Source organism: Gossypium hirsutum, chromosome A13 (assembly GCF_007990345.1).
Source record: "Gossypium hirsutum isolate 1008001.06 chromosome A13, Gossypium_hirsutum_v2.1, whole genome shotgun sequence".
Lineage (NCBI taxonomy): Eukaryota > Viridiplantae > Streptophyta > Magnoliopsida > Malvales > Malvaceae > Gossypium > Gossypium hirsutum.
The window spans coordinates 71,678,865-71,693,559 of NC_053436.1; the positions used below are offsets into that span (position 1 = coordinate 71,678,865).

The 14,695-nt window shown below is 32.7% G+C and overlaps 1 protein-coding gene across 2 annotated transcripts; it reads right to left on the bottom strand.

Annotated features, from left to right (window-relative positions):
• Nucleotides 1-1,532: 1,532 nt before the first annotated feature.
• Nucleotides 1,533-3,326, bottom strand: LOC107899355 (slit homolog 2 protein). 2 transcript variants are annotated; one of them, XM_041085130.1, is made up of 6 exons: nt 2,946-3,326; nt 2,691-2,852; nt 2,516-2,596; nt 2,306-2,431; nt 2,127-2,207; nt 1,533-1,832 (listed from the first exon to the last, which is right to left on the bottom strand). In XM_041085130.1, the coding sequence occupies exons 1-6, from the start codon at nt 3,052-3,054 to the stop codon at nt 1,759-1,761; spliced, it is 633 nt and encodes a 210-aa protein (XP_040941064.1). In that variant the 5' UTR covers nt 3,055-3,326; the 3' UTR covers nt 1,533-1,758. The 2 variants fall into 2 exon arrangements, with proteins under 2 accessions (XP_040941064.1, XP_040941065.1); XM_041085131.1 differs by having other exon boundaries at nt 2,979-3,167.
• Between the last annotated feature and the right edge of the window lie 11,369 nt (nt 3,327-14,695).

Below are 14,695 nucleotides of genomic sequence, written 5' to 3' on the forward strand. Positions count from 1 at the left end.
GGCAATAATCGGTCGTCGGCTCCTCTCATTCTAGGCATATTCGATGAAGGAAAGAAAAGAAAGAGGCAGAGAAAATTTTCTTTTTTACCATTAGAAAGATATTTAGTTGATTATGATTTCAAGAGTGAGTAAGCGTAAATATTAGGGCTTCGAAAAACTCCTCTTTTAAAGAAAAATTTCCTCACGCTTTGAAAGTTCAAATAGCCGAGAAGTTCCAATAGTTAGATATGTGCGAGCATGACCCGTCTGAACATGTGATGAAACATACATCATATTCCAACGACCAACGCGTATCCCACAAGCTACAATAAATGCGAAATGACGGTATAACACTCCTTAGGCCCAATAGGGGGACTATTGTTATACATTAATGATCACCAATTTGAGTCCTAGATAAGATCTGAGTCACCTACCCGTGGCCCAAATATGTCCCACCAAATGATTGAGTGCGAGGCAAACCTCGAAAGGACAGTAGAGGAGTTTGTAGATCTAGCTTGCAAGGCGAGCTCGCGGATCCAGCTAACACGAATCGAGTGAGGATCACGGCCCCAATCCGCATATACCCAAGGTGTTCACAAAAAGGAGATCACGTGTTTTGCAGGCGACTTAGAGTGAAACACGTGTCCAGCAGCCCTAAAGCCAACTCAGAATGTCTAGAGAGGATCTTAAACTGTAAGAATAGAGAGGATCGCGTACACTGCAGATAACCCAAGGCGAAACACGTGTCTGGCAGGCTTGGAGCCCACACGGGGTGTTAGTCCTAGGAATGATGGAATCAAGACAAAACAGTAGGGTCAGGTGGTGAGTTATGATAGTATAAATACCCGAATGCTCCTGTTGGTGAGATACTAGACAAAATGACTCAACACATCTTAAGTAATACTACAAGTAATATTAATTTTTTATATAATTATAGGTATTTTATTTATTTTACAGTTTAAGATTAATTTTATTTAGACCAAGTGGTGTTTGAGTAAAGTTCTAATAATGACTATTTTAATATTTGAATTCAGTCCAAATTTTAGGAAAAGTTCTTTGTTACTCATTCCGATCACTTTTATGTTGCAAGGCAATTTTGACTTGTAATCATTGATTTAATTACAACAAATATTAAGATTTTATTTGTAATAAGAAACTGGATTGAGTTTATCACTATTATGAGTAAAGACTGGGATGAAAATCGGAAGGATGATGACCTTCATGGTGAAAATCTAGAAGATTATTTTGTGGAGATTGATCAGAAAATCATAAATTTTGATGAAAAACACAACTTAAGAGCATCAAATCTACTCAAAAAGGAGTTTTCTTTACGGATGCATTTCTAAGATTATTTTATCACAATTGATGGTTGTATCGATAGTGAATTTTTCTCTCAAGATGTATGTGTACGAGTAAGTGTCAAGTGTTGTTGATTGTGTTGTAACAACTTTAACAACACCGTCGATAACCTTACTTATCAGATTGCAATTGCATAAACCAAACCCAATTTCGAAATCGCAAACTAAAATAAGTGTTCCGGCACGTAACCCCCAAAAAAAGAATGTATACAAGTATATACTAAAAAATAACCACAGAATACTACGAAACAGCATCCCTCACCAGGTCTGACTTATTTATACAGAAATGAATAATGTATATATATATATAAAGAAGAAACCAGAACAATAATCAAATAAACATAAATCATCAAATATCCAAGTAAAATCGACTCTCAGTGATGAAACTGCAGACTGGTGACTGAGGGTCTACTTTAAGCTACTACCATAGAACTATAGCCATGGACATCATCCCAATCGCCACCCAATGAAGCTTCCCTGGAAGGAATGTGTTGGCTGAAAACACGATAAAATATCAGAGTTTGAAACATAACATGGAAGTCAAATATGAGAAAGCCGTTTAGTCAATTTTGAACAATTGAAAACACAAGTAGTATGATGTTGAAAGGCAGCTATAATTTTGAATAAGGACTTGAAAACTGATATTGGTTTTAGTTTGACTTATATTTTCTTATGCCATGAAGTTGGGTTTAGTTATTCAAAAGTAGGGGTTATTCAGATATCGAATTTGGAACTTCTGTCTATTGAAGCCTTAAACAAAATAATATTTAATCATTAGAGGTACTTCACCTTTCCCTACTCCACCATCGGGTGTAACTTCTTGACTTTCGACCGTAATCCCGAGGCGGGAGCAATCGGATCCGAGGGTACCTTAGAAATCAAGAAAACCATGAGCTTGATTAGTTTCTTTCAATTCTGTTCTTCAACTTCAATTAGTGTTCACAAGAATTTGGAGTTAGAGTCCATACATTGACTGTAGCAAGGGAAGTATGTCCTATTGAGAAGATTGGAAAACCCAGATCTGCATTCGCATACGTACTTGTATGTTGCAGTTTTGTTGCAGGTTCCTTCTCCACAGTATGCCCAATAGCAAGCTATTAAACCAAGAAGCTGTCAACTATGGAAGATTTGGGGAGACAAAAAAAAAAAGAATAAAGATTAAGATGTAGAGTGATTACGATCAAATAAAGATGAATTGCGAGGAACTTCTCGCTGAGGTACTGGAGGAGGAGCTGGTTGACAAGAGTAGTCAAGAGTGCCTGCGACAAGAAACAATAGAAACTTGCTCAATTAAACTGCATGAAATCGAATGATATAATCTTCCATGATCCAAACATAACATAGATTGTTTACAGTTGGGAATAACGCATGGCAGAAACTTATGATCATCATCATCATCACTGTCGTCTTGAGTTCTTTTCCAACCAGCATCACACTCACAGATGTAGTTCAAAGGGTAGCTTATGTCCGCTTTGCATGTTCCCTTTCCACAATCAACATCATCACACAACCTATCTGTTTTTCAAAACCAAACAAAAATAGTGTTTCATATACTTGATTTTCAGTAGTTTGTGTCACAGATGAAGCAACTTAAAGTGAGGAAAGTACCATAGAAAGGAGATAGAGCAGGAGATAAGTCACCTAAATCTCCATTGACGGCTACGGGTAACAAGATCAAGAACAAAGCTGCGAAAGCTAAGATTTGGTAGGATGCCATTTTCTCACAGGGAGACTTAGATTGTACTTCTAACACAAGAATCTGATGCTAGTGTTTCGTTTAATTAAAGGGGTATTTATATATAGAAGTTATCATAGATTGAAATTTTCTTAGGTACCCAAAAACATGAAAGAAAATATATACATATATATTATAAGGTACAACAATTTTTTATTTTACCTAAAAGAATCTTCTACAGGCTGAAGAAGAATTCAATCTAAGGACTTAAAATAGTGTATTATGTTATAGTTCAGGTTGAATTTCAACAATCCTATGCCATTTTCTACTCTTTTTTTTTTATTTGAATTCTAATTTCAGTCTTTTTCATCAGTTTTAGCTTTCAATACTCAAATTATATTTTATTGGAATTTCTTTTCATTTTTCTATATATATGTATGCGATATCATATTATCAATATGGCTGCATTCGTTTTTTTTTTTTTTTTGGTAATGGTCGTTGGTTACCTTTTATTATAGTAAATTTCCTCTTGGAATTCGCAGCTTTTTTTTTCGAGGAAGCAGGCAAGCAGCCCTTTTATATGTACATCGTGATGCACATGTGATATATTCAAATTTAGACAGATTCTAAATATGAAAGAATTTTAATTAGAATAAAATTTAGAGGTTAAAAATTAATTTTAATTTCTCAAAATTTTTGGAATCTCGATTTTACCGTTAAATCAAATCATCGTGTTTATTTTATTTAAAATATATGTTTGATGTTTATATTATTTGAATATAACATATAAAGATATGTTAGACCTTATAAGAGTAAGAGTATCAAGTGGATAGAGAAATTTCAAATTCGGATTAAACAAATCCGAAAGAAAAAAGTATTATTAAAAATATATATATTTAAAATTTAAGAATAAAAATATTACAATATTAATATAAAAACATTTAATATTTTTTTAACCACAAAATAGAATATCAAATCAGCTTAACTTATTAAATTATACTATATTATGGCTAATGTTTTGGAATTGGATGAATAGACAAATCAATTAGGCCACCAATTTTCGATTCATCTGGTTTAAATTAGATAAATTATTAAAATTTTAAAATTTTATAATACTATTAAAAAAAACATAAAATTCATAAATAAGTTGATATTAATTTACAATCAGTCGAGCTTTTACTTTAATTTTTCAATCTGACTCTATCAAATTTTCTAACCCGTTAGTTTCTTTTTCCTAGACAAATAAATGTACTTATGATGTTGAAATATACACTCAAATCGAACAGAAGGTAAAAGAATCGGAGTAACGTAACCTAAACCTTTGGGGAAATGGGATTTTTTCTATTTGTTTATAAAGGTGAAGTGGGAAGTTTGATGCTAAATGTCAAACAAAGAGATTGCCGTCTCAGTTGGTAATTGTAGAATACAAGTTAGAAGCTTCCATTGTTCTCAAATTCACATTTATGTATATAATAAAACACACACCTGGTTTGTTTTGGTTTTATTTTATGTATTTTGCTTCTGTCTTGTTTTCTCAAACGTGGTTTACTTTTTTTAAAGAAAAAAAATCTCTCGTTTTCTAACGTATCAAATTTTAAAAATTTAGCTTTGGTTCTAGATTAAGCCTAGAAAGTCAATATTTTTAATCAAAGGTGGATCTTAGAACACGGTTCGATTTTCTTTCATATAATTTTAATCCTCTTATAACATCATGCTAATAATGTACATATATTGTTTTTTATTATTCTGCACTATCTAAGTTTTATCCTTTTTAACTTTAAAAAGAATTTAGAAAACTACCCATATCCAAATAAGCAAAACAATTATTGCATACATTATCTTTGCATGCATCGTTTTGATCCTTTTAGGCTCGTCAATAGCAGTATCACCTTCGTCAGAAGAAACCTTCTCAAGAAGATTGTCTTGAGAATATCATTTTATAATCTAACTCCTGACGGAACAATTTTTAGAAAGGTGTTAAAATTTTGGATTATGGAGTCAATTTTTTTAAAAAATTAAAATGTTTATCAAAGTCATATAAATTAATACATAATATTTCTTTTTCATGTTGTTCTTCATTTACGGCATTACCAGGCTTTCTTTTAAAATATTTTCTCATTTCAGTTAAACATTTAACAAATAAATCTAAGTCTTAAAAACATAAATGTTTTCATAAATACAATATACAACTAGTAATTTTCTTTCACAAAAATAAAAATTACTTATTGCTTTTTTATGTCATGAGAATGTAAGATATCAAAATTTTAAATACAAGATTCATGATAATCTCACTAACAACAATTATTTTTAAATAAAAACAACTAAATTTCTAATCAATATTCAGGAAATTTAATATTTTAAACAAAATAATCCTAATTTCTTCAAAATTTTATATTAATCAACCTCTAAAGTTTATTACCCAATCACAATGTTAGGAATCTTAGACAAAATTAAAATCACAAAATTTCTATCATAAGAAAAGCCACAATCATGAGATTAATTAATAAAATATGATAACAAAAGAAGAGTTGTTATCAAATAAGGAAGGCCAACATCTTGTAAAAATTCTAGAGAGAGTGAGACAATAAAAGAAATTTGAGATAAACGTGGCGAGTATTGAAAAAAAAATTAGGGATTTTTGAATTTTAGTGAGTATAGAGAAATTCATTTATTTTACATAAAATAATCCCTTTTCCAAAAATTTGGCAAGTCCTTCTCAAATTTTAGTTTTAATTTTTTTGGGGGATTAATACATTTATTATATGTATTTTAAAATTAGAAGTATTTTCTTTTTTTTACTTTTTTCTTGAATGTGGCTCTGCCACTAATAACTACGTTACTCAAGGTACCTCAGTCAACACTTTGACCATGAAAGGGTTGGCTTATAAAAAGACTTGCCCAACTAAAAACTCTTGCATGCTTACGATGTGGACTACTACCAAATCACATACAGATTCACTTGCAGACTTCTCTTATCACAATCAAGTGCAGGTGCAATAAAGTCTTGGTAATTTTACTACCAATCCTCCAAAATATGATCCAATTACATCATATCTGAATAGAGTTGTCTATTAACTCTACTACCAATCTTACACAGTAGGAGAAATGTTTAGAAGAGCCCACACCAAGCTCCCCTCCATATAAACCTCATTTTATAATTACAAAGACTCCAAGCTATTTATCCATTGCTGCCTAAATCTCATCAATGCTCTCCAAACACTCCTAGACAAGCATTAGTAACTCTTAGCACACAGTGAAAGCCACCTCTTACCACCAACATCATATCTTATCTTGTATTAACAAATTATTAATTTATGAAGTTAGAATAATTCAAATAGAATTAATTATTATAAATACTGAATTGAATAAATAATTCAATAATAAATTCAACTACATATTTATATCAGATTTAATTTGAACCTACAATATCAAAATTATCAAGGCTTCAACATTACCATTAAACCAAAACCTCGTTGGTTTGTATAAATAGATTGTTGAAAACATAATAATATAGAAATTAGTATTATACTAAGACTTAAATAAATTATAATTGAATTTATCTAGAAAACATTTTATAATTTTTATAATTATTCATTTAATTTGAATTAGGAGTAATTGAAACCAATTTGAAAAATCTGTATTTCAAAATTCAACCATATAAATCAGCCTGTAAATATATCTACTCGACAAGACATTAGAGCTTGTGTTTAACTTCCCTTTTAAGGCGAGATTTATAAACCAACAATCGTGGTGATTTTAGTTAAAGTAACTGGAATGCGATCAGATTTTTTTTAAAAGAAATTGAGACTACTTTTCGATTAAAAATTTATCAACTCACACTGTAACGCCCCCACGCTCGAGACCATCGCCGGACTCGAGTATGAAGTGTTACTAAGCTTAGTTTAACATTTTTAGAACTTTGGATTATTGTTTCTGCATTCACAACTTTTAAGCTACTTGCATCACAGTCACAAGAAAAATCATATCTCGAGTTATGAAACTCGAAATCAAGATCCGTAAATTTTCCCTGAATCTAGACTCATATACCTATCTACTAATTTTTTTCTATAATTTTTGGTTGGCCAATTAGTACAGTTTATTAGTTAAAGTTACCCCTGTTTCAGGACTCGACTGGTCTGACCTCTATTTACTACGAACCACATTTCTCTCTGTACAACATTCATATGACTATGATATTTGTTTGTACTAAAACTATACTCAATAAGGATTCTGAGGATATAAAATATACCACCTAATTATAGCTTTATAATTTATGATGAATTTCTAAAGTTGGAACAGGGGATTCAAAAACTGCTATGACCCTGTTTCACTAAAATTCAAATATCTTCTAACATATAATTCCTTTACCTGTTTCATTTGTTTCATGTGAAACTACACATAATAAGCTTCAATTTTATATGTAGTCCATCACCAAATTCAATTGCTATGATTTTTAGTAAATTTTCAAACTCACGTTAGTGTTGCTGCAGTATTCTGTTTATGGCAAATTTCATCCTTTTTATGAGTATTTATGCACTAAGTATCTTAATAGTTTTCCTTAACATCAAACATAATCTACACTAACCATTTTCATAATTTATCATTATCAAGCATTTCCTCAACCATTCCACAACCATACCATAAGATCATTTACTGTAACACCCTTATCCCGTAACCGTCGCCAGAATAGGTAAGGGGCATTACCGGACTTGTAACTCATGTCAGAACAGTAAAAATTTAAACTTTTTCTTGAAATAAAGATCATTCATTTAAATAAGTACTAAGCACAGCCAGAGATAAAATTTAAACTTCACTAAGTAAACATTCAAAAGATGCCATTTTCGCATGGTTTATATACATTAACCAAAAATATTCTTCCGCCACTAGTCTATTCTATACATGCCATAAAATAGTTCTAAACATAACAGTAACAAGCAGTGGATAGTGATAGTGTGACTAGTTGCTGACGATCCCCGAGCCTGTAGCTTCGCAATGAGATCTATAAAACAGAGGAAACAGAGTAAACGGAGTAAGCATTACAATGCTTAGTAAGTTTTAAGCAGTGTCAACAGATAACAATCAAATTATAACGTAGTTGTTCGTATTTTTATTTCACTCTTCCTTCAGGCATACCATCCCTTTACCGAATATGCACATCTCATCATATACAATAGGCAGATAAACTTTCACATAAAAGTGAGCTCATGTGACATAGATATATCGTATGATTTCACATAACCTCTCACACTGATCCGATGTCACATAATCATAGGAATAGTCTCATAGATTGCTCTCGTATGCATCACATAACTACCTTATGATTTAGTGCAAATCAAGCTCACATATAAACTTGGAGTACATACCTGTTTAACCTTTCGCATTGAATATATTTATAAGCAATTCTTATTACGAAGTCTTACCCGGACATAATCTCCACACGAAGTTATCGGGTCTTACCCGGACAAAATCCCCACACGTAGTCATCGGGTCTTTAGAGCTCGGATATAGTACGAGCATGAAGCTTACGGACATTAATCAGTGATAATATTCTCGCATAAAGCCTGCGGGGTTTTAACCCGGATATAGTACTGACACAAATGCCCTTCGGGACTTATCACATTTATACACTTTCACATCCATCACGTTGGCCACTCGGCCCTGTCACATATATACACTTTCACATTCATCACATCGGCCATTAGGCCTTATCACATATATACACTTTCACATTCATCACATCAGCCATTAGGCCTTATCACATATATACACTTTCACATTCATCACATCGGCCATTAGGCCTTATCACATATATACACTTTCACATTCATCACATCGGCCATTAGGCCTTATCACATATATACACTTTCACATTCATCACATCGGCCATTAGGCCTTATCACATATATATACACTTTCACATTCATCACATCGGCCATTAGGCCTTATCACATATATATACACTTTCACATTCATCACATCGGCCATTAGGCCTTATCACATATATACACTTTCACATTCATCACATCGGCCTTTATGCCTTATCACATATATATACACTTTCACATTCATCACATCGGCCATTAGGCCTTATCACATATATACACTTTCACATTCATCACATCGACCATTAGGCCTTATCACATATATACACTTTCACATTCATCACATCGGCTATTAGGCCTTATCACATATATACATTTTCACATTCATCACATCGGCCATTAGGCCTTATCTCATATATGCATGTTCACATCCATCACATAGAATCCTAAATCAAAATATAGATTTTCATGTATTCACATCACAATTATCCAAATATACTTCACATACCACATATACTTTCACGTATACACACTGTCTTGGCTGAATCTACATCTATCATTTTCCAATATCACAATTTAGAATTCACGTATGGGTTTAATCAATAGCTTATGAGCAACTAAAACAAGTTTATCAAGGTTTACAACACAATCTCAAATTCAGCACAAGCTGTTTTTCCTGAGCAATAGTCACTAAATTATTTATAACTGGAGCTACAAAACTCCAAATCACTTTCCGTTAATTTTTCCTGAATATAGACTCGTATATCTTCCATCCATAAAATTTCCAGAATTTTAGGTTTGGCCAATCAATACCAGATTTTTCTTAAATTTTCCCCTGTTTCACTATTTGACTAATCTGACCACTCTTCACTACGAATCAAATTTATCATTTTACAGAATTCAAAATGTGTTGTATTTTATTTCATTTGAAACTAGACTCATTAAGGAGTCTAAGCATATAAATTTTATCTTATAACCATTTTTGTACAATTTACAATGATTTTCTAAATACAGAACAGAGGATTACAGTGTCATTCTGCGCTGTCTCACACAACTTTAAGTATCTCATTATCGGAAATTCCTTTGCTTACACAGTTTCTTTTATAAGAAACTAGACTCATTAAGCTTTAATTTCATGTCTCATTCAGCCTCTAATTCAAATCCATAAATTTATGGTGATTTTCTAAAGTCACGTTACTGCTGCTGTCCTAAGCAGACTATTTCAAATTACCCTTAAATTCCCAAGCTCAAACACTTAAGAACTTACCATTTGAGCTTAGAACATATCATGGCCACATCATATCTTATTAAATCAACTCATCATGTCCTATTATAATTGAATTTACTCAACGTTTAATCACTTAAAACTTACTTCGGATGTTGTTGAACGATTTCGGCGGCTATTCGATCACTTTTTCCTTTCCTTTATCCAACTTTGGTCCTCTAAGCTCTTGAGCTAATTCAAACAAATTTAACTTATTAAAGTCTCATTATGCTAGCTTATGGCCGAATATGACAATGAATTTGATAGTTCATAAGGCCACCTTTAGCTCAAATACAAAATGGTCATACGCATTTTTAATCACATTAAGCAATTTAGTACAATTAATCAAACATTTCCTCATGTGCACCTTTAGGACCAAATACACACATCATTAACCTAATATCAATTAACTAAGCACTTAACAAATTCTCCTTGAGCCGATTGTCTAAGTCAAGATAGGATCATCATTATGCTTACCTATAGCCGAATGTACAACATCAATCTATGCATTCATTCGTGTGGCCGAACATGCATGTCTATGTTGAGGCCGATTGCATACTTAATACATTCTACAAGTATGGTCACTTGTATTGACCAAATACCATTTTGTTTCAAGTTCAAAACTTGGCTAATACACATATATGCACTATTAAAACATCCTCTCCATTCCATCAATTCAACACATGCATTACTCATTAATATACAAAATTATATTCGGCCTTAGCACACCTCTTGCTGGCCGAATTTTTTCTCCATCTAGCAACATTTTATGTACTATGCCGAACCAAAAAGATCAAACACCTAGCTTAATCATTTCCAAAACACTTAACCGGCCTTTGACCAAGATTTTAAACAAAGTCTATGTTCGGCTATCACACATATGGGCAATCACATAATCAAACACTAAACCTTAACTTCCAAGCCAAAACAACTAGCAAATTCAACACATCCAACATAAATTTCCATGCTAATGACATCAAAACAACTACTAAGAATTTCAAGCTCCTTGGCCGAATTTCAATCTTCCAAAATAACAAAAATTTGAACCATGAAATAGGTAGAATTCAAACTAACCGTTCAATTTATGCATGAATTTCCAAGAGTAGCATTGTACATACCTTAATCTAGCAATCTCCTTAGCCGAAAATTTTAACAACAAAAGGAAATTTCTTCTCCACCCTTTCCTAGCTACGGCAATGGAGGAATAAACCAACTTTGGTTTCTCCTCCCACTAACACATTATTTTTATTACCCATACTCTTTTATTCATCTTTAATTCATTTAATACATTTTTTATTATATATTTCTCACCACTAATAAATATAATAATATTAAACCATGCATATAATGCCCATACTTATGAGCTTGGCCGGCCACTAGCATTAAAAGTGGCAAATTGGCATGCAAACCCACTTATTTGCATCATTCAATAATTAATCACTTAAAATAAGCCACACATATATTCAAAGCTTCTCACATAAGTCCTTTTTATTTAGAAACACATTCAAATTGACAAAAATCAAAGCATTCAAATTTCACACATGCATGATCACATATTTTAGACATAAAATATTATATTCAATTATTTTTGCAACTCGGTTTAGCGGTCCCGAAACCACTTCCCGACTAGGGTCAAATTAGGGGTGTCACATTTACACAAAATAGGTATATTGCTATACATGCCATACTTAAATTTACAAGCCATTACCAAAAGTCTTCCGGATAGTGTGACTGAGCCTTCGACCTATCCCGACTCCTGAGCTGGCTTGTCCAAAACTACAATGAGTAAGAAGGAGGGAGTAAGCATAAATGCTTAGTAAGTTCACATGCAAATAATAAGTAACATAACAAACAGTTATACCAATCAACATTAGCATACATCACTAAAACACATATCACATCTCTGATCAATTTTCATCATCTTATCACCTTATAGTGGTTGTATCAATACTCAACCCGAGGGTTAAATACATACATGTCCAAAATAACCATTTCACATCACTCACCAATACTTCTCTTTACATCTCAAATATTCCTCCATTGAGTAGAACTTTACCCGTTGAACACATCGGAATATAATTCGGATACATGGATAACTTGCACATAAGTGCCATATATGCAATCAAGCAATCATGTAACCCGCCCATAAGCGAACTCGGACTCAACTCAACGAGCTCGGGCGTTCGCATCCATAAGTGAACTCGGACTCAACTTAACGAGTTCGGATGCCTAGTTACATCTCACGAACTCAGACTCAACTCAACGAGTTCGGACATTCGCATCCATAAGTGAACTCGAACTCAACTCAACGAGTTCGGATGCTCAACCATCCTAGTGACATGTCACTTGTATCCTAATCTATTCCTAAGGTTCAAACGGGCTTTTTTCCTCGAACACTTATCCTTGCCATCTTCCGTAGAATGCCGAAATCAATACTCGGTAACAATTATATTTAACAAGTAGTTCACATAATTTACATATTATTTGAAATTAACCACAAAGCATACATTTCATAATAAAATTCAGCATAACATATAATTAACATCAGTAACTTAAAAATAACCATTATGCTACATTATTTACACATGAACTTACCTTGGTACCAAAATACAAAGATTTTGCAATTTAGTCCACAATCTTTTCTTTTCCTCGATTGAGGTCGATTCCACGTCTTTCTTGATCTAAAATAACACATTTAGCTTATTTAATACTCACATTATCAAATTAATCCTTAACTCAAATTTTGGCAAAATTACAATTTTACCCCTAAACTTTTGCATATTTACATTTTTGCCCCTAGGCTCGGGATTAAACTTTATTCCTTATTCTTATGTTTTACAACATGCTGATCACTTTTCTCTTCTATGGCAACATCAAATTCTCACTCTAACATGTACTTGTGACTATTAGGTATTTTTACCGATTAAGCCCTTTTACTCGTTTTTGCTTAAAATCGAGTAGTACAAGTTGTCTAACATAATTTAAAACTTCATATTCTATCATAAAACATCAAAATACACAAATTTCACCTATGGGTATTTTTCCAAATATAAACCCTAGGTTAAATTATTGCTAACATAAGCTTTATCGAGTTATCAGGATCTCAAAAACGTAAAAATCATTAAAAACGGGGCTTGGAATCACTTACTATGGAGCTTGGAAGCTTGAAACAAACCCTAGCTATGGAGAACCCTTGAAATTTCGGCCTAATGAAGAAGATGGACAAAAATTGGCTTTTAATTTTGTTTTTAATTCATTTTAATAACTAAATGACCAAAATACCCTTACTACTAAACTTTCCAAAAATTCCTTCCATGTCCTAATTTTGTCCATGAACTTAAAATTGGTCAAATTGCTATTTAAGACCTCCTCATTAATATTCCAAAACAATTTCATACTAAAAACTTCTAGAATGCAAGTTTTGCAACTTATTCGATTTAGTCCCTACTTTCAATTTAAGCACTTTAGGCATAGAATTTCATCACGAAATTTTCACACAATCATGCAATCATATCATAATCATCAAAATAATTATAAAATAATTATTTCTATCTCAGATTTGTGGTTACGAAACCACTATTCCGATTAGGCCCTAATTCAGGATATTACAACTCTCTCCCCCTTTAAGGATTTTCGTCCTCGAAAATCTTACCTGTAAATAGATGTGGGTATTGATTTCTCATAGTTTCTTCAGATTCCCATGTAGCTTCTTCTACTCCATGCCTTTTCCACAACACCTTCACAAGTGCAACATTTTTATTCCTTAGTTGTTTGACCTCTCAAGCTAAAATCTTAATCGGTTCTTCTTCGTAGGTCATATCTGGTTGTAGCTCAATTTCCGTCGGTGAAACTACATGTGAAGAATCTGAACGATACCGACGTAACATAGATACGTGGAACACATCATGAATCTTCTCTAATTCAGGAGGTAATGCTAACCGATATGCTACCGGTCCAACTTTTTCAATTACTTCATACGGCCCAATAAAATGCGGACTTAATTTGCCCTTCCGTCCAAATCTAAGGACTTTCTTCCACGGAGACACCTTTAAAAATACTTTATCACCAACTTGAAATTCAATGTCCTTTTGTTTTAAATCTGCATAAGATTTATGTCTATCTGAAGCAGCTTTCAAACAATCTCGAATTACCTTCACTTTTTCCTCAGTTTCTTTTATTAGATCAACTCCATAAATCTGATTTTCCTTGAGTTCAATCCAATACAAAGGCGTTCGACACTTACGACCATACAATGCTTCATAAGGTGCCATTTTCAAGCTCGTTTGATAACTATTGTTGTAAGCAAATTCTACCAACGGCAAATATCTTTCCCAACTTCCTTGAAATTCCAATACACAACATCTGAGCATGTCTTCAAGAATCTGAATTACTCTCTCTGATTGTCCATCAGTTTGTGGATGAAAAGCAGTACTGAAATTCAACTTTGTACCTAACGCGTCTTGCAACTTTTGCCAAAACCGCGAGGTAAACCTTGGATCTCTATCTGAAATAATCGACAATGGTATTCCGTGTAATCTAACAATTTCTCTAATATACAGTTCAGCCAACTTGTTAAGAGAATAATCCGTACATACCG

Coding starts and splice junctions, on each gene's coding strand:
- LOC107899355 (XM_041085130.1), bottom strand. CDS start 3,054: ATGGCATCCTACCAAATCTTAGCTTTCGCAGCTTTGTTCTTGATCTTG. Junction 2,597..2,690: donor GCCATGCGTTATTCCCAACT/GTAAACAATCTA, acceptor TTCTTGTCGCAG/GCACTCTTGACTACTCTTGT. Junction 2,432..2,515: donor CAATTCATCTTTATTTGATC/GTAATCACTCTA, acceptor TTGGTTTAATAG/CTTGCTATTGGGCATACTGT.